The sequence below is a fragment of the Myxine glutinosa genome, chromosome 1 (genome assembly GCF_964187855.1).
Source record: "Myxine glutinosa chromosome 1, kmMyxGlut1.1, whole genome shotgun sequence".
NCBI lineage: Eukaryota > Metazoa > Chordata > Myxini > Myxiniformes > Myxinidae > Myxine > Myxine glutinosa.
In genome coordinates, this window is record NC_136261.1 from 126,538,829 (window position 1) to 126,562,570 (window position 23,742).

At 48.2% G+C, this 23,742-nt stretch overlaps 1 protein-coding gene across 1 annotated transcript in view; it reads right to left on the minus strand.

Annotated features, from left to right (window-relative positions):
* CCDC13 (coiled-coil domain containing 13) overlaps positions 1-23,742 on the minus strand; it is a 113,859-nt gene that overhangs the window by 71,121 nt on the left and 18,996 nt on the right. Inside the window, exons 2-4 of the mRNA XM_068118130.2 lie at positions 22,367-22,593; positions 21,464-21,600; positions 18,195-18,389 (exon numbers count right to left, since the gene is read on the minus strand). Of these exons, the coding sequence (XP_067974231.2) occupies positions 18,195-18,389; positions 21,464-21,600; positions 22,367-22,593 (559 nt within the window). The remainder of the gene's footprint in view (positions 1-18,194; positions 18,390-21,463; positions 21,601-22,366; positions 22,594-23,742) is intronic.

Genomic DNA, 23,742 nt, shown 5'->3' on the forward strand with positions numbered 1-23,742 from the left:
AGTAAGGTTAGAAGCGTCATAAGGGCGGTTACCTGGACAGGTAAGATACGGTTAGCACACGGAGAGCTGTGTAGGCGGTCGAGCCTCTCAGGAGTTAGGTTAGAAAGCTGAGATTAGGCGGGCAAGCCTCTCAGGAGTTAGGCTAGAAAGCTGAGATTAGGCGGGCGAGCCTCTCAGAAATACACCAGCATATTTTATGTTTAAAAGGCATGGGTATGCCGCTGCGAGACCAGGAAAGGGATGGGCTACGCTGACTAGGGGCCTGGGCGAACCATGGCCCGAAGAAGGGTCTTTCGCGCTGGAGAAATTGGATGCGCTGTATGGGGCATTAGATAAGTTAGAACAGGAAAAGAAACACTTTCCGCCCGACTATTGGAAAATCTTTAGTTGGTGGAAGGAGGCGTCTGTGAAGGCGGGCGAGCCTCTCAATGGCCTGAGGATACTGCAGGACAAGGCGATTAAGGAAATAAGATAAAAGCGAGCCAACGAGCGACCGATGCCGCTCGTTGAAGGTCAAGACCCCGTGGAAGGGTTAGGTAGATCAAACCCCTACCCTCCAAGCCCTAAGCTCTGTCCCGGGGCTTCAGGCAACACCCCCCCTGCACACCCCCCCCCCCTGCCTCACCCTTCTCACCCCAACTCACCCCGTCCCAAAATCCCCTTTTCCTTGAATGAAGTGAGACGTATATGAATGAATGGGGATTGTTGCACAAGATTGTTGAACAAGATTGTACAAGGGGACGTGTGTGCATGAATCTACGCTGTACTGTACGTGGTTAATGACAAGTTGGGAGGATAGGCGTTGTGCACGACCTGGGTCGTTGTGCTGTGAATTTTGGATCGTAAGACTGTTGGGTGTGCGCAGTGGTTTGAAATGCGTGTTATGGAGGAATGTATGAGGAAAACGCATGATGCGAAGTACGTTGCATAGGTTGACATGGGAGTTTCAGTTGGGGGTGCGTGGTTGGAGTCGGTCGGGTGTTCGCGCGACGTCTGGGAGACTCGCTGGTGTGCGGGTGGATGCGTGAATGTATATTGGAGTGTTGGGATTTGTGTGGAGGCACGAGGGTGCGCGCCGGGCCGGGGGCGGCGTGGCGTCGTCGCGTTGAGTTGGTTGCGTCAGGTCGATCGGCGATCTCTGAATTTAAATCGGATTTTTGTCGTGTGTATTGTGTGTGTTTGCCGTGTGTATTTGGCCGACTTGTCTGTCTGCATGAAATATGCAAGGTAGATGGGTTTCGGTGTGAAGTTTTGCAAATCGGTTGCTTACGGTGCGGGAATCCATGCCGGGAATGTCGATTTTAGCGTCTATCCGAGGATCCTGGTGATGTTCGTTTATAATTGGGAGTCTGGATTTTCATTTGTTTGGGACGAGGGGTGAATGAATGGTTTGGCGGTTCTATTGTTGGTGTGGTACGAGCCTGTGGTTTCTGCCGTGCGGCCCCGTGGAAGTTTGGGTATAGAGTTATTGTGCATTCGGGCTGGAGCCGAGCGAGTCGCGTGTGCGCTGTATGGGGGGCCCTAGGTTTGGGGCGGTTGTTGTTGTAGTTGTTGTTGGGTGGACCATCTTGGGATCGCGGAATGTGTTGAATAAAGAGATATGATATGATTTGATATAAAATGACATTTTATTCCGCCTACTCGGAGGCTTAGGTTGAGGGATCGCTTGAGGACGGGAGCTCTGCACCGTGTGTTGTTGTGCGGATGCGAGCCCTGTCGGAATTTGGGATTTGTTGAATTAAATTCAGAACATGGGATTTGCTCAGAGTGCCGGCGATAACCTGCCTACTCTCAGAGGGGATGTGTCCCGCACAGGGGGGGAACCCTGCTATGAGGTTGCTCGGAGGATGTGTGCCCAAATGCATTGTGGGCCATTGCAACTTTGCTGGATGTCAGACGCTGGATGTCGGACGTTCGTGTCAGACGTTCGTGTGTTTCATGTGGTGTGCTGTGCACCATGTCAGTATAGTGGGGGCCTGTGCCGAATGCCATGCAATGTCATAAGGAATACGTTGTTTAAGATGGAATTATAAGGGGAATGCTGAATAAACGTTGATGTAACGTGAAGTATATAAAACGAGGCGATTGGTGTGGTCGAACGGAGGATTTCAGGACAGTAATGAATTTCCGGTGCCAACCGGAAACCCTATCGCCAGTGAATGAGGTACAGTGTGGATGAGGTCTCTCTGAATGAGGTAAATGAGGTTGTCTAGAGTGGATGAAATAGGGAATGGCATTTGCAAGACCACGGTACGGATGTGATGCAGAATGGCAGCTAGAAGATGCATCGATGCATTTGTGTTGATCGATGCGCCGGATAAAGACCTTTGGGTTGCAGGCGGCCGATGGTGGTATGGTTTAGTTATTAAGATGCATGTGGTTCTGAGGGCAGATTATGCTGGACAAGCTGCCCCACAGGCGGATGGGGGAAAATATTGGAGACGTGGCAGTTTGGAAAAGATAATGTGGTAGAACGCTCATCCGAGGGAGGTTATGGTTGTGGTATTCAGCGGTCGGTATTGGTGTGGCTTGTGCCGGGTGAATGATGTGCGAGAGGGCACATTGAAGTGTGTGATCGGGCGTGCAGGAGAGTGCAGGGGGAGTGGGCGCGAGGAGAGGTGTTGATGAAGTGTGCGAACGACGAGCGTGTGCCAAGGTGTGCTGTGGTCAGGTGTGTAACGAAGCCTGGGAGCGGAATGAGTGTACCTGGGAGGATATTGTTCCAGGTGCAAGAGAAGGTGCAATGACGTGGGGCATGGAGACACCTGGATGTGTGAATAAGGCACGTCGAATGGTTGCCGGAGGTTGAGGTTTTGGTTGTGTTACATGAGGGGGCTGAGTTGGAGGACTGTGCGGAAGGTGTGCACCAGGTAGAGAGGGTGCTGCATGGTAGAGCACACCTCCCAAGAAAGGCTGTGGGATTTTGGCGGGAGTTCCTGGGCGGATTGTTTGCGGTTATTTGATTCATGGGGTGTTAGCATTTTGCAATGTGGAGCCTAAATGATGGTCGTTTATCTGTCCGGATGTGGAGTTCTTGCAGAACCGGTCACCCCAATTTGACGTTTGAAGATTTGAAGTTAATTTGAAGAGGTCAGAGTTAATTCGCTAACCTTGGAAGGACGACAGACTGAGAATTTAACGACATGACAGGGACTCAAATCGGGGAAAAAGGAAATATATTGTTGGTTAAAACAGAAATTGTGTACGTAATTAGTGAACAGAAAAATATTGTTGGTACCCTCTTGAAGAGGGTGTGTGCCCAGGTGTATTGTGGGTTATCATAACTTGCCGATAATGGGGGTGTGCACCAGGAAGAGGAGGTGCTGCATGGTAGAGCACGCCTCCCAAGAATACAAGAAACCTTCCAAAAAAAGTTGAGAGACTCAATAGTATAAGGGGCCGACTGGGAAGCGTGAGTTTCAGAAGGGAGTAGTCAGCTTAGATGATGCAGTGTGTGTGGCCACGATGGCATGAAGCTTTCATGTGTGTGAAGAGTATGTCTGGAGAGGAGGTCAGTCAGGTAGGATGGGGCCAGGTTATGGAGGGCTTAGTAGGTCAAGAGGAGGATTTTGTACTGGATTCTCTGGGGAATGGGGAGCCAGTGAAGCTTATAAAGGACGGGGGTGATGTGGTCACGGGTCCTGGAATGGGTGAGTAGACGGGCAGCGGAGTTCTGAATGTATTGGAGTTTATTGGTAATTATTGAGGGTGAACAAGAGAGGCTGTTGCAGTAGTCCAGACGGGAGATGATGAAGGCGTGGATGAGGGTTTCTGCAGCCATGGAGGAGAGGGATGGACGGAGACGGGCGATGTTTTTCAGGTGAAAGAAGGCTGTCTTTGTGATCTGTTAAGTGTATTTGTCGAAGGAGAGGGTTTGGTCAAAGATGATGCCAAGATTCCGGATGTGAGTGGAGGTGGATACTGGGAAACCGTCAATGTTGGGGGCAAAGTTATGGGAGGATTTGGTGAGCGTTTTGGGCCAATGAGGATTATTTCAGATTTATCATAGTTAAGTTTGAGGAAGTTGATTTAAAGCCAGGGTTTTATTTCAGTGATGCAGCTAGTCCGAATCCGCTTGGGAGTGAATTGTGAGACCTGCTTTATTGCGGAGTCTTTCAAGTTGGCGAGCACGAGTTTTCATCAGGCGGAGTTCAGGGGTAAACCAGGGAGCAGAATGGGTAAAATAAACCGATTTGGTTTTATAGGCGCAAGCTGGTCAAGGCAGGGTGAGGAGGATGGTGGGATTGATGGTGTCAAAGGCGGCGCTGAGGTCGAGGAGGATGAGAATGTTGAGGTTGCCGGCGTCAGAGGGGAGGAGAAGGTCATTGGTGATTTTGAGGAGAGCAGTTTCAGTACTGTGGTTGAGGCAGAATCCGGATTGGAATGTTTCATACAGGTTATTGGCAGAGAGGTGATGTTTGAGTTGAGTGGCTACAGCGCGTTCCAAAACTTTTGACAGAAAGGGTAGGTTAGAGATGGGTCTGAAATTATTTAGGGTGTCAGGGTTGAGTCCAGGTTTTTTTCCAGAATGGGGGTGAAGTTTCACGAGTTTTTTGGGAAATCGGTATGGGTAGCTGGATTAAGTTTTGAGTGGTTGTTACATAGTGGTTGTTACCTATGCTCTGGGTACATGTGACTTAAAGGATGAATTGGACTCGCTGTAAACAGTGTAGATGCAAAAAGAGATAGACAGGGACACAATGAGCTGCTTGGTGAGCCATTGATGTGGATTGGATATTTTGTTGTTGTTTGTCTGGGAGTTCGGTTGTTGCATTGCCGCCAAAGGTTTCTGTGTGGTGTGGTGTCTGTTGATGGCAGATTGCCTGTTGTGGCTGTGGCTGCCTGGAGTCGGGGAGGCGGCTTCAGTTGTTGATATTGGCTGCGGGTTGTCCGGGGTGCTTTGATTTGCACAGGGGGTGAAGTTGGGATGGCAGTGCATTCATTGAGTAAGTTATTAGTGATAGGAGTAAGTATTAGTATGAGTAATTATGTAAGTAATTATGAGTTATTATGAGTAATTATGTGAGTATGAGTAATTAGTATTAGTATTAGTAAGTATGAGTATTAGTTATGAGTAAGTGATTATTTGAGTAAGTTACATGTTTCGTTTTGTGGATCTGGGGACAAGCTAGTTTGATGGGACCCTGGGGTCTTCTGTGTGTCTATGTGTTTGTCTGTCTGTTACACTGGACTCTTGGATGGGTTTTCATGAGACGAATTCCAGACAAAACCCTCTTTGTTATTTCAGAATTGATCTGCACCCCACCTCACTGTGAAACTTTGGACTGGTTGTGTGTGTCTTAGAGGCTTATGGACAAATGTGGAGTGAGTATGGTGGACAACGTGAAGTGGCTGGTGCGAAGGAAATGGTTGGGGAAGTTGGACCCCCTTCACGAATACCCGGTAGGGTAGCTTAAAGTAGGTAGAGGGAATAGGTAAATTGTGGTGGATATTGGCATCTGTGGTGCGTGTGGTAGAACGGTGTTTGGATGGGTGCATTAGTGACGTGTGTGCACACCAACACCCAACAGGGGAAAGAATAAAACAGGACACCTGCACTCAAACAGTGAGAATCTATTTTGAGTGAGTCACAGTGGGTGAGAAAAATTGACTAGACGGTAAGACATATGAGAACTATTGTATTATTTTTATTTTTTTATTTTTCTATTTTTATTATTCTATTTTTATTTTCAATATTTATTTTCACTATTTTTATTTTCAATAAATAGACCAGGTTATTTTTATTATTTGTTTATTTGCGAAAATAAATAAATAACAGGGGGAGGTTAATGGTGGTTTGTTGGCGGTAAAAATTGGTTGAAAGTCGAGTTGAAACAATTTATATTGGGATATTGGGATTTATATTGGGATCACAATTTATATGGGATTTATATGGGATTTATATTGGGATATTGGGATCCATCGTAGATATTGGACAGCCATTGGGCCAGAGGCTGAAATAACCTTGTAGGGAATTCTTGTAGGGAATTTGGAAAATGCGAGGTTTCCTCACATCCGCAGGTTCGGTGATACAAAATGGCGCATTGGTGGAAGGACTACTCCAAAGCATTTTGCTTCCCTGCGCTATTGCGGTGATTAAATGTCGCGGCCACCAAAGGGTGGACACTGACGTTGCTCGGGGCAACGCAAGGGCGGACGAGGGTCACTTTGGTGATATGTTGCCGGCAGAACGAGGGGGTGTATGTGGGATAATTGAGGGTAAGTGTTGTATGTACAAAGCTGACCCATCAGAGGGGGTCAGAGCTGCTATTGTAAGGTTAAGGGAAAGTGGACACTGATTGACAACGGATCGAAGGGACCGAGAAGCCTCGTACCAGTGGCTCACCGACTGCTTTAAGGGATGGACAGGCACGATAGTACAGTGGATATTGACCATCTTAGTAATAATCCTCGGACTTGTGGTTTGTGGTGTACTAATCAAGGCTTTAGTCCTTGCGTGTGTGTGAGAAAATGTTTCACAGGATGGACAATGCAGAAGGCACCAGGAAAAGCCATGGTGGTGACCGTCAGGCTGACCATGGATCCAAACGAACCTCCGGCTGTCTGTGTGACTGCGGACTGTGGATCCTGGAACGACGACCCGAACGAGCCACTGGGCAGGGATGAGGAGATCTCCGCTCCGAAGATTGTTCCTCTCCAAAGATTGTTCTTCCGTGGTTGATTTGCCCGATAAAGATTTTTTGCCAACATTGATTTTACCAATAATGATTTTGATTACATTGCAAAATTGGATTTGGATTCGGATGTGAACTTGATTTGGTCTTCACGGACCCCGCCTAGTGATTCTTATGTTATTTATGTCTCACGAGCTCACAGCAGTTCAACCATTGCTGACCCAGCTCTGGATTTTGACTCAACTCCGGACCCAAGTGCATCGCTGAGCCTGCCTGCCAGGAAGCCGATTACCCTGGATCCCTGCATGACACATGCAGCCGTAAACGACTACTTAAAGGAAGTTTCTCTCTTTTTCATGGAATGTAAGGCTCTGACTGCTGGCCGTCCAGGCCGCAGGTCGAAGCCACTTGATACTGATGTTGTTATGTATTCCCCAGAACATCAGCATCTACAAGGTCTAATGGACATGACCATCGATTGAGCGCCAAAGATCTGCAAGGATTGCGCCTGGGAATTGCTTGCACAAGCCCCTGCTAGGGGGGAGTCCTGGCTGCACCTTCGTGGTCCAAGGGTGAGCCGGGAGATCCTCTCGGGTGTGGACCCCGGTCGAACCAGACCTCTTCGTTGTGGATCCGACGCGCCATTGGATGATCATGCCTCTATGGCCAGCACACATACTCACATACATACGCGAATTGCCCATCTGAGAGCGATGCGGGGTGCTCTGGGCATGTGGCATGGTCACTTGGGCAGCATTCGCGCGGTATATTTTAGTGAACCTTTTACATTTCTTGTTTTCCTGCCTTGATTGAATAAAGGCCTTTGATTGGCTCGTAGTTAACGTTGTATCTTAGATCCAAAAGGGCGGTATGTGGGGCTTGAGATCCCCCTCCCCCTTTGTCTTAAATGATGTTTGAGCAATTAACAAAATATTACCAATTTATATGTGTTGCTTTGCTTAACTTTATCCATTATATTTCCTGTTAAGGAGTTAAGTTACTGTGTTGGCATATTCTCTTTATTGTTCCTGCCCTAACTGTGGCTCCATTGTATAAAGTTGCCAGCCGTTACCAATCAGATGAATGCCGACACTTTTACGATCACGGCCTCCCTTATCTTCGTGTGCTTTTACTGACCGTCAACAATGTTTATCCAAACTACGGACAATGTGTGATCTGGATATAGGCCAGGCATGGTCTCCAGTTGAACCCCCCTTTTCTTGCTGAACAAAGGGTGAGATCAAAGTGTGAGCCGATGAGTCACCCTTTATCTTTCAATTGTGATCGCTATATAAAGCAAACCGGGTTCAGCTCCCTTTCAGAGCATCTTGTTGGAACGTGGGCTTTGTGAGCTTCTATCTCGACATTTTGCTTTCTACAAGCTTGTGTTTGGCGAATCCAATAAATATATCAGTTGTTCCTTCTCAGTCTTGAGTCCTAAGTCAACGGATCCCGTCATATATATATATATATATATATATATATATATATATACAGTGGAACCTTGACTTACGAGTTTAATTCGTTCTGTGACCGAGCTCGTAACTCAAATTGCTCGTATCTCAAATCAAATTTCCCCATTGAAATGCATTGAAATGCTATTAATCCGTTCCAGCCCGCCAAAAACCACACCAATTTTTTTTAAAATATACAGTATATATAAAAATATCTCACGCTTTATATTTCACCTGTATGCAGCATACAAGCTGGCAGGATGGCCTGGACTGGAGGTACGCACACTTGACTCTAAAGTCTAAACTGTCCAGCCTGGGTTTGAATCCCGACCTAGCTATAACCTGTCATGGGTGAATCACAGGCAGGGTGATTCATCAATGTGTGTACCGCTAAACTGGGCGCCCCGTTTGCGTCCCATTAGTTGTTGGATGTTAAGGATCTCACCGTGTTTTCCACAAAGAGAAGGCGAGCTATCGCCGGCACTCTGAACAAGTTGTGGCCTGGCATGCTCTTCTCCTCTGCTGTTATATACGTCCTCCTCGGCACCTCGCTCATGTTTTTCGACGATTGCGTGTTTTATATCCAAGCACATCATCCTCTTCTTCTTCTCAGTACCGTGTTTTCCACAAAGAGAAGGCGAGCTATCGCCGGCACTCTGAACAAGTTGTGGCCTGGCATGCTCTTCTCCTCTGCTGTTATATACGTCCTCCTCGGCACCTCGCTCATGTTTTTCGACGATTGCGTGTTTTATATCCCAGCACATCATCCTCTTCTTCTTCTCAGTACCGTGTTTTCCACAAAGAGAAGGCGAGCTATCGCCAGCACTCTGAACAAGTTGTGGCCTGGCATGCTCTTCTCCTCTGCTGTTATATACGTCCTCCTCGGCACCTCGCTCATGTTTTTCGACGATTGCGTGTTTTATATCCAAGCTCATCATCCTCTTCTTCTTCTCAGTACCGTGTTTTCCACAAAGAGAAGGCGAGCTATCGCCGGCACTCTGAACAAGTTGACGGCAGAGATACTGTACTTGCACGGCATGATAACCACGTGTCGCACGATCTCTTGTCATGGTCCACAAGATTATCACAGAGAGGTGCAGCTTCCAGCGTTTCGAGATCTGATCCAGGCCTATCCAACGAGACCGGTCCCAGCGTTCTAGGCCCGGTGGTTGTCTCAGACGGACCCGACAACGGCAGTGTTCGTTTTAACTCGATTCGATTCGAGCGCCGACGTGCCGGCGAACAAAACCGGTCATATCTTTTGAACGCGTGGCTCGATTTTTACAAAATGTATGTAGTGTAGTGTCCCCCCAATCACCCCCCAATCCTCTGCACTATGAGCCCCCTTCATTTGAGGTACTGGGTCCTGCCTCGGCCTCTAAAGACGAGGCGATCCATGAGGGCGCCTGCTCGCCGGTGTAGGGTCTTATCCGGTCGGCGTGGACGATCCGAGGGAGGCCTCATGGCCCCATCTTGATCTTAATGACCACGTCACAAATTTGCGCCAGGACGACCCCCGGGCCTTGCCAGGGTGAGGTGAGTTTGGGACACCTGCCCTTCCGCCTCCGGGGATTGAAGAACCAAATCTTCATCCCCGGAGCGTACTGACTTCCCTGGCTCCGGTGGTCGTACCTACGCTTCATTTTGGCACCCGCGAGCTGAAACTGGCGGCGTGCGAAGGCATGGACCCTCTCCATGCCTTCCTCCAGGTGACGTGCGTAGCCCTCCCCCGGCGGTCTATCAGAGGTCTCTGGCACAGGACCGCATAGCAGGTCGGCGGGAGCCTGCAACTCCCGCCCATACATCAGCAACGCTGGGCTGCATGCGGTGGCCCCGTACTGGCTAGTTCGGTAGGCCATTAACAAATACGGGAGATGTTCGTCCCAGTCGTCCTGACGGGTGGTGGTGAACAATGCCAATTGTTGAACCAGGGTTCGATTGAACCTTTCCACCATCCCGTCAGATTGAGGTCTCATGGGCATTGTTCTTGTCTTTCTAATTGACAGGAGTCTGCACACATCTTTTAGCAATTGGCTTTCAAAATTTCGACCCTGGTCAGTGTGCAGCTCCTCCGGATTCCCATGCCGACATACAAATCCTTCCACGAAGGCCTGTGCTACCACCCCGGCTTCTTGGTTGGGGAGGGCATAGGCCTTCGGCCACTTGGGGAAATAGTCCATTACAACGAGGATGTACTTGTTACCTTGGCGGGTGCGGGGGTAGTGGTCCTAGAATATCCATAGCCACCCGCTCAAGGGGGGCCCCCACCTGGTGTAATTGAAGGGGGGCCCTCATCCTCTGTGCTGGTCCCTTTTTAGCAGTACAGGCGTTGCATCTCCGACACCAGTCCTGTATATCGCGCCCCATATTTACCCAATAGAACCTCCGGCGGACCCGAGATGTTGTCTTTGTCCTGCCCAAATGGCCGCCGGGGCGGGTACCATGCACCTGCTGTAATATGGTGTTCTTGAATTTGTCTGGGACTATCACCAGCCAGGAAGTTCTCTCAGAGGGAATCTCTACCCATTTCCGATACAAGATGTTACCTTTCAATTCCAGGGTTTGCCACTGAGCCCAATATGCCTTTGTTGGCACCCCGAGGGGGTGACCTCTTCCCCATTAGGTCTTCTCCCTAATCGAACCCATTTGTACACCGGTCCCAGTACGGGATCCTCCCGCTGGGCCGTGCTCCAAGCCAAAGTTCCAAATTCTTCATCGGCGGTTAGTGGCAAGATTGGCCCTCTCACCCGGGTTGCACGGACTACGAGGGTAGGGGTGGAGTCTGCCAATTGCTCCCTCTCCTCGTGTCTCGCACAAAATTTACAGTTTTCCCCCAAACAAGGACGTCGAGAGAGTGCATCGGCATTCCCATGGGCCTTCCCGGCCCTATGGGTCACACTGAAATCGTACTGCTGCAACTTTTCCAACCACCTTGCAATTTGGCCCTCAGGTTCCTTGAACCGGAGGAGCCATTGCAGGGAGGAATGGTCAGTTCGAACCAGAAATTTCCGCCCGTACAAGTACGGGTGGAAATGACTCATGGCAGCCAGCATAGCCAATAACTCTTTACGAGTGACGCAATAATTTCGCTCGGGCCTCCACATGGCCCGACTATAATACGCGATCACTCTCTCCACGCCCCCCTGTGTCTGGGACAAAACCGCGCCCAATCCTTCCTGGCTTGCATCTGTGTCGAGGGTAAATGTCCCGTCACTAGTGGGGTACGCTAGAATGTGTGCGGATGTCAAACACCTCTTCAATGCTAGGAAGGCCTCTTGGCACTCCCTTGTCCAATTAAATCTCGTCCCCTTCTCCGTAAGCCGGTGAAGGGGCCGGGCCAACTCTGCAAATTTTGCCACAAAACGCCGGTAGTAGGAGCAGAGTCCCAAAAATCCCCGCACCTCTTTGATGGTACGTGGTGCGGGCCACTCCTCTACTGCTGTAATTTTGCCTGGGTCTGTTTTTACCCCCTCGCGACCAATGACGTGACCTAGATAGGCCACCTCTCTAGCAAACAAAGTGCACTTACTCGGGCTCAGCTTTAACCCTGCCTCTCTGAGGCACCCAAACACCTGGTCCAAATTAGCTATCGCTTGGGGGAATGTTTTAGCATGCACCAGGACGTCATCCAGGTACACCAGGCATGACTGCCATGGCATGCCGCCCAGTACATGCTCCATCAATCGTTCAAAGATGGCGGGGGCGTTACACACACCAAACGGCATCACAGTGAACTGATACAGCCCGTTTCCTGTGGAAAATGCCGTTTTCTCCTTCCCTGCCCTATCCATCTCCACCTGCCAATACCCACTCTTGAGGTCCAAGGTTGAGAACCAATTTTATCCCGCAACGGCATCGAGGGTATCGTCAATTCTTGGCAGGGGATATGAGTCTTTGAGTGTCACGTTGTTTAGTTGGCGATAGTCCACGCAGAAACGCGTGGTCCCATCTTTCTTTTTAACCAACACAACTGGTGACATCCAAGGACTTCCCGAGGGCTCGATGATACCTGCATCGAGCATCTTTTCTAGCTGCTCATCAGCCTCCTCCCCCTCTTGCTCCAAGGGAGCCGTCGGGCGGGCTAACGAATAGGCCGGGCCTCACCGGTGTGGATCTGATGTTTCACCAGGCCCGTACGTCCAATATCCTCGGAGGACAAGGAGAAGATGTCCAAATGGGTTTCAATTAATTTGTGTAAGGCCTCCCTCTGGGTCTCCTCCAACTCTACGCTACTTCGATTTACCATCTCATAAATGGAATCGGGCCAAATTCCTACTGTTAACTAAAGACTCCCTCCGGGGCCGGCTCGGCTGGATGTTCTCGCCCCTCACTGCCGCGACTTCATTAACTGGGGTGCAGCCGGCTATCTTCGTGCCCCGTCCTATAGTGCGTGGTTCTGTACTAATATTAATTACTCGGATGGCCACCACCGGCCCGTCCGTCTTTACGAGGGTGCGGGCCACGACTAAACCCGGGATGGACTGCGCTGCCACCGGTTCGACTAGGCCGCAGGACTCCTGCCATGTTGGGCGATCTAGCCATTGGGCCGGCACTATTGCCTCGGCCCTTGGGGGAATGGTCCCAGCCTCAGAAGCCTCCAGCTCCGACCTTTCGGCCGTGCTCACCCCGCCCAATGGCAGCTCATCTATTCCCATTTGCAGGGTCCCCCGGCACAAATCGATTTTACAACCGCTGGCAGTCAACAAATCCAACCCGATTAGGCATGGGTCGCACACCTCCGCCACCCAAACGTCTATCTCCTTCTTTACCGACCCCAACTTGAGGGTTACAAAACCACGCCCTATGATGGGGGCCGTTACCCCGGTAGCCAGCTGCAAACTATGATTTTACAGACGCTGGATTTTATCCCAGCCGTCTGCACTTGAATTAAGGATCACAGGGCTGATGATCGTGGTGCTAGCTCCTGTGTCCACTACGGCGTCTACCCTCACGCCGGCAATTTTGCACCGAATTGTCAGACTACCAGTACCAATTTGGCCACAATAGATGACCTGTTGCGTCAATGAGGGCTCTTCTCCATCCCCTACTACCGAACACGGCCTGCATGCTCCGTACATATTAGTTTCCCTGGCCCTGGCGGGGGGGTGTCTGGGGTCGGCTAGCCTGACCCGCTCGAGGCGGAGTTGATGGTCCCAGCTGCCGGGGTCTGTCCCGGCGCGGAGCTCGGAACTCCCACGCACGGTGACCCAGCCGACTACAATTAAAGCACCTCACCTGGTAAGGTGCTTGCCTCCTGAATTCCAAATTGTCCCCCCTGTAGGTCCTAATTGGGGCATTTGTCCGTGGCTTACCATGCGCCACATTCGGAGCCGCCTGCCATGGTCCAGATCCCGCCAGGCGCTGGTCCACCAGCCTTCGGACCATGCTTTCCAGGTCAGGGCCCCTTTCGGGGTGCAGACCCTCTCAGGGGGCCGCCACCAGCCATGGGCCCTACCTGTCTCACCGCCACTGCGTGGCGCTCGCTCCCCCGGGCCAAGGGCCTCGCTGCTTCCCAACGGGCCGCAGCGTCGGCCGCCTGGCTCAAGGTCCGCGGGCACCACATGGCGAGCTGTTGCCGAAGCTCGGGGTCTGGGAAGGCCTGGATAAAATGGTCCAGCGCCAGCCTTTCCTGGGAGGTCGCGGCCATGTCTGCGTGTGCGATCCCCACTGCGCGGCGAATGTCATACACGAGCTCCCTGATGGTCTCCTGGGGCTTCCTTTTTCGCACCGCGAGCTGAGCTTTAACAAGCTCGCTCTGCTGTCCTTCGCCAAAACGATTAATTAAGGCCGCACGGAGGTCTGACAGGGTGATAGCACCCGGTGGTAAGGCCATCAGAACCTCCGCCGCCGCGCTGCGCAGTGCCCCCACAAGGTGTACCCTACCTTCGTCCGGGTTCCAACCATTACCCCTACACACATGGTCGAATTGCGCCAGGTATGCCCTCAAATCACTCTTGCCATCATACGGCGCGAGTGGAACCTTATGGCCGCCTGAAGGCCACACCCCGTGCGTCGCTCCCTGCGGAATTAACGCGGGGCCGAACCGTTCGGGCCCCCACAGTACACTACTCCCTGGGGGCTCGCATGCGTCTCCCGTCCCTCTAAAGACTACCCCGGTCGGTGTCGATGCTTGGGTCGCCTCGGCACAACCCGCTACCCATTCCATACTCGCACACCCCGGCTCACCAACACCTCTCGCACTCCCCATGGTCGGACATCCCTGCGCACACTCTCTCTCCACGCACTCCGGACCAGTGTCACACCTTACTATCGGCCTCTCACGAACGCCCGGGTCTATGCCCACTCCCAAGCTCGTCGAACCTCCCCTCACACCATACACATTTCCGACATTATCACCACTCACCTCAGCGCTTCTTCCTCTTCGCTTCTCCTCTGCCACCTGCAAACTCTTTATTTTGTTAGCAAGCACGTCATCACGATGTGAACACAGACCTTGCACATACTCCATCACCTCCTCCTTGATTTCATTTTTGGTCTCCTTCCGTCTCTTTTTAATTTCACTCACCCCTTCTTCTACTTCCTCTAACTTTTGTTTCACCTCTTCTATTTCCCGGTGCGCCTCCACAATTTCTTCTTCTAGAGCCACCCTGGTCGTCTCTATATGGGTCCTAACCTCTCGTTCCCTTGTCCCCAACGTCTCTACTACGTCATCTAACCTCTTTGTCAGCCCTTCATGTACCATTTGACATTCCTTCTTTGTCGCTATTAATTCTTTCTTTATTTCCCTCTGTGCTGCTTTCAGCCCCCCTATCACGTCCGTGTTCTTACCCACATGCTCCCTTAACTCCCGCTGTCCCACCGTCAGCTTCTCTACTTCCCGCGTCAACTCCTCTATACCCCCATGTAACCTAGCCGTACTCTTCCTCAACTCCTTCTCCACGCGCTCGTCGCACTGCTTTACCTCGCCGCGTACCAATGCGACCTCTTCGCTCAACCCGCGCCTTATGTCCTCCCCCATTTCTTCTATTTCCCTCTTAGATGCTACCCTCATTTGTTCCAATTCGTTCTTTTGGGCATCCATTTTGCTTTCCAGCCCGTTTTTTTACCTCTTCTAATTGATCCCCCATCTTGTTTTCCAACCCTGTTATTTCCCGGGTAGATTTGTCCCCCATTTCCTTCAATTGGTCCCCCATTTTCTTAAATTGGTCACCAATTTTGTTTTCCAATTCATCACCCTTTTTTTTTATGTCCCGGGTGGTTTTGTCACTTTGGGTGTCCATTTTCCCATTTATTTTATTTATTTCATTCTGTTGGGCGCCCATTATTTCTTTCGTTTCCTGGGTTTCATTTTTTATTTCCCCTATTTCTTTCATAAATTGCGCCATGAAGGTGCCCATATAGGATTGCATATCCATAACCCCCACTTGCGCGGCGGGCGCGGCCCACGCCGCCACGTGCGAGGTGCCGCCATTTTCAACTCCTGCTACCGGCCCCTCATTAACGCCCTCCTCCATTTCTCCCAATTCGTCCCGGGGGCCCTGGGTTATTAGTTCTTCTATCTCCTCACCTTCTACCCCCACCAACATCCGACCGTCTTGACTAGCCATAGCACGAATTAAATTTAGATGTTAACACTAAATTTCGGTCGCTCGTAATTTTGGCCCAATTTGTCCTAAAAAAAATTGGTTTGGGTTCCAAATCCCACTCCCCAACACCAATTGTTGCGGATCTCGCCGCCGGCCTTCTCCCCTTACCAAGGGGGGATTAGTCCCCTTGTCTTTGACTGGCCGACGGGGCCCAGGACCTATGACGTCCTTCCCGGACAGCGCGAAATAGGGTTGTAGGACTAGAATCACTATTACCTAATTACTCGCGCTGCCCAGAAACGAGGAAATAAGCCCCGCACGAATCACGCGTGCTGAGACGCCGAGCGGTGCGTACACGCGATCCGTGCCGTTTAGTTGGTGAACCAGGTTCTAGCGATCTTACTCGTACCACGCTTAGCCAATGGAGAAATCACAGAAGCGGTCGAATTGGGAAGAAAGGAAGAACAGAATTTATTCACACTATTTACAATGATTCCAGAAAAGAGGACACAGTGCAGCCTTAAAAACAGTCTTAACTTAATCCCAGGACAAACGGGCCCGTCTCACACACAGACACACTCACACGAGGTTTGCAGCTGCAGGATGATGTTCACCATGTCCCGGAATGGCTCTCGTGCAGCTCCCTCCGGCCTCCGGTTCGTACCGGGCAGATGGTAAGTAAAGACGGCCGGAGCTATCCGCGTGTCGTTGGCGCACACGGGATAATACGGGGCGAACGGTAGGGTCTGGGCTCTGGCGGTTGGCGGTTATCACTCGCGCTATTACCGCGTTCACTCGCGTGGCTGAGTAGGCGATATTCGCCACAGGCGCGTCTGGCTGCCTTTCCTTCGGCGCGTACGTAATACTCAGATATAGCGCAATGCCCCAAAGCGAGCACTGCTTCAGTCGAGTCCTGTTCACCACTCACTCGTGCTCTCTCTCTCGTGCTCTCTTGTGTTACGGGGTCCTCCCCTATCCCCTGGTCTCGGTAAACCTCCGAACCCCGAGAGGGTCCCCGGCAGAAAGATACCCCTCCAAGGCGAAGTCGATTCGCTCCAGCGATCGTTGGATCAATGTCCGATCAAAATCAATTGAGGTGTGGACGATCGAAGCAACCCAGAGGTCACGTGGTCCAACACCCAGCACAATAGCGGTGGAATGGAAAACCTCCCAAAGACGCGCTCCGACGTATCCGTTTGCGGTTCCAGCAGCGAGTCTCCTTAATAATCCTCAAAAGCCACTTTCTTGCACAGCCGTCCCCGGCAACCCTCCGGGGAATAATGCCCGGCCGACGCGACAAAAACCTTTTCACTGAAGGCAGCGCGCGTGGCGAAATGGCGGACGACTTTCACTCGAGCCGGGGCTTCGAGGCAAGGATACTCCGGACCCTCAATGCAGATACCCGACTACGCAGGCTCCACAGCACTACGGCAATGTCACCTATCGCACGAACTTCCTTTCAAGGACTCAAAGTTCACTTGCACTGCACGCTCGACCGCTCGGTACAGAGCTTCAACCAAGATCGTCTTTTTACTTCTCTCCACGCCTCTTCTTCTTCGCTCCCTTTTTCTTCCGGGTCACGATCCGATTTCCGGCCACATTTTTACCAGGAGCGCTTTTGAACCTTTTCACCACAATAACCATTTCCTTTAAACAATAATAACCGCCGTTTCCTTTCCAACCCCGATAAGAATAATACTACATCACCAGCAAGGTTATAAGTGGATGACAACCACACCCACGGAAGGGCCGAATCCGTAACACTTGCACGTCCTGCTCACCACTCCTCGAAGTCCTTTGCGAGTAAGTCTTTTCAAGTCCTCTTCAAGGGCTTTGTGCAGACTTTTATAGGCACGCCCCGCGAACCTTCTAGCATTTACCAGACGCGCCTTACCACACCCTATCACGCCATGCCCTTAGAGCCCTGGTTGGCTGGTGGCCCTTACCGTCATCGCCTCTGATGCGCTGCCTTGACACCGCCCCACCCCGACCCCGCGCTCCTCCCTCTTAGACCTACCTCGTGTTACTAACGAGCGAACAAAGGGCAGCGAATGCTGCTGGCAGCCAAAGCATAACAAACTGAGCGATCAGCCAAATGGGGCGCGGGATCAATTATGCCCATAGAGGTGGGATCGGAGGGTGGACGCAAAATGAAAGGACCTAAACTCATGTCTTTACACAACGCAGATATTACTAGTGGAAATGGCCTATACTTACACATACTATGACATAACTAATACTCTAAGGTGGCCTACGTGTTGCTTGTGGACTACCTATGGGGGGGCAACCCTTTAACCTTTAATGATCAATATGTGCCAATCTCAAAACCGTAGCAATATATATATATATATATATATATATATATATATATATATATATATATATATATATATATATATATATATATATATATATATATATATATATCGATATACATACAGTACAATCGCAAATAATACAACCATGGTAATAGACAAGTAACACACAATACTGGTTATATCTAGGATTCTAGGTTCTTGATAGTGATAAACATTAGCGCCGTGTAATGGTAAGCTTACATCTGTAGTCTGTCGACGTTCCTGTTCGATATTACAGATGTGTACTTGCTGACGTTCTAATGCATCACTGTGCATGGATCGAAGAAGACATCCTGGATCATTCAATTTTTTTCCAACTCTTGGACAATTTTTTCTGAAGGACTGACCAGCCGCTCTATTTTCCACTTTCCTCAGGCGTAAATCTCGTCGACACACCTGGTATGAAAGGTAGACAAAAGTGTTGCATACAAGATTACGCACAGCAATAAAGGGGTGAAAAAAACAGGAAGAGAAAACTAGGGATGAAAGAACAATAGAAAATAAATAAAAGGTAAGGTGGGTGGACGGAGAGGATAAACCACAATAACCTGGAAAGGGGTAAAGTGGGTATAAAAGATTAGGGTATGGATGAGGGATGACTTGTCCGGGTGGAAGACACTACTAATTAATCATTATGACAAGTATGACAATGATCATGTCATGTTAATGAAACTGCGACCAAACATTGTACTGATGAAGATCAGATCATGAACCATACTCCACAAAGAGCGTCGGATCTGTCGAAACAGTTTCTTTGGCAAGGGTTACAATCCTGGATGACACACCACTCCGACATAGGAAATCAGATCAGCAATTTGTAGTTTGTTCATGGTGCCAGCGATAGCTCACCTCTTCGCACAGAACACCACGGTATATTGTTGATATCAGTTTCCCCGCTCTTGAAACGCTTTGCCCAATGTCCAACGGTACTCACTTCAAGGGTAGAAACGCCGCACACATTCTTTAAACGCCTTCAAATAACCAGGAACCTCTGCCGCAGTAAAAAAACAAAAAACTAGAAAGAGCAATCAGAGATTGCAGACCCTCACCAGGACGTGTTTTGAGTGGTTTTTAAGGCATTTGTGTTCAAAATAATATGGCGGCAGAACCATGTAACCGATGACGTCATCATTTATTTTTTTTCTCCACCAATTTATCCCTGGATGATGCTCAAGAAATTTCATCTTGATCGGATGAAGTTTTGTACTTGTCGAATTAATACGTCATAATGGAGACACCTATGACATCATCATTAACATATGTTATTCCACATGAAGATTTCTTTACAATGAGCCATGTCTCAATTTTTTCTATGCAGTGCTTTCGGAGATATAGAGGTGCAAATGTTTTCTGTTTTTCCAAGATGGTGGCTGAACCACGTGACCAATGACGTCATCATTGTTTTTCCATCAATTTATCCCTAGTTGGCGCTCAAGAAATTTCATCTTGATCGGATGAAGTTTTGTACTTGTCGCATGATGACGTCATAATGGAGGAACCTATGACATCATCATTAACAAATTTTATTCCCCATGGAGAGTTCTTTACAATGAGCCATGTCTCAATTTTTTCTATTCAGCGCTTTCAGAGATATAGAGGTGCAAAGTTTTTCGGTTTTTCCAAGATGGCGCCCCAACCACGTGACCTATGACGTCATAATTATCATTAGCAAATTATACAGGTGGAGGTGCATCTATGGTGAAAATTTCCTGTCAATGGGAACAACGGTTGCAGAGAAAATCATATTTATTTTGTGCGGACAAACAAACAAACAGACAGACAGACAGAAATGAAAAAAATCACTCATGGAGCGACACTTGGCAAAAGAGAACAAAGTAAAATGGCACTCAGTAGAGCATCCTTTTTAGCTCACAAATAATTGGTGGTTGAATTCTGTGACCTGATATGCAAATCGTCTTCAAATTTTAAGTTAATCGGATGAAAATTGACAATTTCAGAAATTTAGCCTATGTTGACCTTTTGGCTGATGTTGACCTTTTGGCTGACCTTTTGGCCTATGTTGACCTTTTGGCCTATGTTGACCTCAAGAATAGTTGGTGGTTGGTTTCGGTAAGATGATATACAAATCCTATTAAAATTTCAAATAAATCAAATGAAAATTGAGAATTTTAGCAATTTGAAATGGTTGTTGACCTTTGGCCTATGTTGACCTTTTGTCCCATGCTGATCTTAAACATAGTTGATGATTGAATTCAGTTAACTGATATGAAAATCCTATTCAAATTTCAAGTCAATCGGATGAAAATTGAGGATTTTAAAAATTCGAAAGAATGTGGTTTGCCTTTGGCCTATGTTGACCTTATGACCTATGTTGACCTCAAAAATAATTGTTGGTTGAATTCAGTTCACTGATATGAAAATCCTATTCAAATTTCAAGTCAATCGGATGAAAATTGAGGATTTTAGAAATTTGAAAAAAGCGGTTGACCTTTGGCCTATGTTGATCTCAAAAATGTTTGCTGGTTGAATTCAGTTAGCTTATATGAAAATCAGATTCAAATTTCAAGTCAATCGGATGTAAATTAAGAAAGTTGAAAAAAGTGGTTGACCTCTGGCCTATGTTGACCTTTTGACCTCAAAAAAATAGGATTTTGGCGGACCACAAAATCTACCATTTGGTGAAGTTTCGTGAAGATCGGTTTTAAAATGTGACCTGTAGGCAAGTAAGTATAAGTGAGCGGACAGACAAACAAACACAAACACACACACTAACAAACACCCACAAACCGGAGTGATCAACACACTTGTCCAAAAAAAACTTTTTTTGCCAAGTAAAAAACGGACAAATGCAATACTGTCTCCTCTGGCGAGGGTAAAAATCAATAGCACTTTTTTTGTATGCATAGTCAAGGCTCGTGGACGCGCTAGTACGAGTACACTGAATGGATCAGGACAATTCAGGCCAAAACGAACAGCATAGAGAGGGGGGAAACACCAATAGAAGAGTTGGTCAAGATAGAGGGAGACTTATACAAACAATGGGTGTGGGGAGGAATTGGGGGAAGGAGAGGATGCATATTGTGGACAAGATGGATAAAGAAGGAAACTCTCAGAAGGGAAAAGAGAGTTCTCTTTAAAAACCTACCTACACCAAGTTCGGAAAAGTTCAAAACCATTGATGGGAAAAGAAAACCACCCTGATGCCAATAAGATGACAGAAAGGAGCGTAAACAGCAGTGTACCAAAGTAGATAGGTGTGTACAAAGGTTAACCCCTTAACGTGTTATAATAAAGATACTGTAGTTACCTGAACATTATTAAATTGTTCTTACATTTTAATACTGCACATGAATACTGGTCACTGAGCTGTAAACACTTTCCCACATGGGTAAGCCATTGGGAAGAAAGAATACAACGAAGAAGAAGAAGCCCTAATATTTTGATGGAAGAATCTGAAAATCGTGCTTCCATTGCGTGGAAATACATGGGTATGAAATGGACACCATCACCTCCAGCTGCTCCATCTTGCTCTGCAGCTGCTTAATCTTGCTGCGCTCCACCTCTAACTCGGCCATAAGCTCATGGCAACGTTTGCATTTCTCTGTGATCTCCATCACTGCCATTTCACGACAAGGTCCCATAGTACCTGCAAGTAGGCCATGGAAATGGTGACAAAACTGAATCAGCATGTGCCTTCTTGTGTTTAACCATCATGACACTCATAGCACATTTGCACAGTGGCATGCAAGCAAATGTATGATTTGAAATGAAATTATATTTAACAAACAGTATTGTGTAAAAGCCTGGTGTTGGCTTAGCGGTTAGGGTGTGGCTTGGGATCCTAAGATCCTGGGTTCGTATCCCGGTCGATTGCTGAATTAACACCAGGGGGGATGACTGAGTCTGTCATCCTTCTGAGGTCGGCAAATTGAGTACCAGTTCACTGGTAATTCCCTGTGTGTCGCAAGGGGTGACTAACAGGGTTGGTGGCAGGAAGAGCATCCGGCCATAAAACATTGTTTCAAAAAGGAGATCACGGTGCCCGAAAAAGGCCAACCCCTGCTCTGTGGGGAAAAATGGCCTCTAAAGGTGGTCATACAGTATTGTGTAAATCGTTAGCATGTTATGGATCAAAAAAGAATTGCAGCCAAACTTTTCTGAGCATGCCAATGATAAATGTAAGCAAACCACCACGAGGTGTAACAACAATTGCTCTCTCCATTGTGTTACTATGACAACCCTTAGGGCCGTACTGCAGCTGTTCATCAAAGCAACCATTTTATTGATCTCGATTTTGCAGAAAATGGCATAATCGAGCAACCTCATTCCGAGGCCCTAAATAATATCTCTCCAACAAACTTGAGTCCAACAGCTTTTGCTAATCACCTTCTGCGGTTCCAGTATCTCTTTACCTTTGATGCTCTGGGACTTCAGAAGATCATTCACTTCAATATTTTGTGATTCTGCTTCCACTCTGCCATCGAGCCTTTGTGGATTCAGCAGAACATTATTTTGTTGCTTCTGAGATTCCAAAACCTCGTTTTCAAATTTCTGTTGTTCCGATGCCTTTTTACTCTGCAGGTGATTCAAATCTTTACAACCTTCTTCCTGCTTCGCAACCACCTCTGACTCGATTTGTCTGCCACAAAAATACAAGAACAAATTTTTAATGCCTTCCGAGAAAAAAAAAATGCTTTTTTTTTCATTTCACAAAAAAATGTGTCACTTTAATGATATTGTAATGGTGGACCGCTGGGTGGACTCGTGTTCAAATCCACCACGCCAATGATCACCGATATAGCGACGGATAGCCCCCAGAAATCGTATGTCATCCACCAGGAATTTAAAAAAAATGCCTCCGGTGGTTTTTTAAAAATGCCTCCGGTGGATTAAAAAAAATGCCTCCGGTGGATTTTTAAAAAGGCCTCCGGTGGATTAAAAAAAAAGCCTCCAGAGGATTAAAAAAATGTCTCCAGTGGATTAAAGAAAAATGCATCCGGTGGATTAGAGAAAAATGCCTCCGGTGGATTAAAGAAAAATGCCTTCGGTGGATAAAAAAAAATGCCTCCGGAGGATTAAAAAAAATGCCCCCGGTGGATTAAAGAAAAATGCATCCGGTGGATTAGAGAAAAATGCCTCCGGTGGATAAAAAAAGCCTCCGGAGGATTTTAAAAAATGCCTCCTGTGGATTAAAGAAAAATGCATCCGGTGGATAAAAAAAATGCCTCCAGAGGATTTTTTAAAATGCCATATTTGCATCAATTTCTGTGGTACAGAACCTCCAATGAGATGTATCACCTGCGAGAGGTTCCCCAGTTTATTTAAGACTTTGGGGCCGAGCAAACCCTGAGGAACCAACAGTATTGCGTTCCTACCGAGGGTTTCATACCGTTCAGTTCCTACCAATCCTACCGAGGGTTTCAAGCCAATTTCCAACAGCCGTGAGTTTACAATAATGCCAAATTAAGGAACTGTTTATGAGGCCAACACCCCAATCAAAATCCAATCAAAATCATTACTCCTGTTATTATGTATTACCGTTATTACTGTAATATGTTATTACTCCTGGGGCTTATGGCTCACCCTTGTAGATAGTATAAACAAATCTTGTACGAGCAGCCAAACCGTGTCCTGGGACTTAAGACTCACCCTGTAGATGTAGATGGAGGTGTAGGTGTAACTATACATGTATATGTAGGTGTAGGTGTAAATATACATGTAGATGTAGGTGTACATGTACATGTACATGTAGGTGTCGATGTACATATAGACAGGTGCAGTCTTAGTG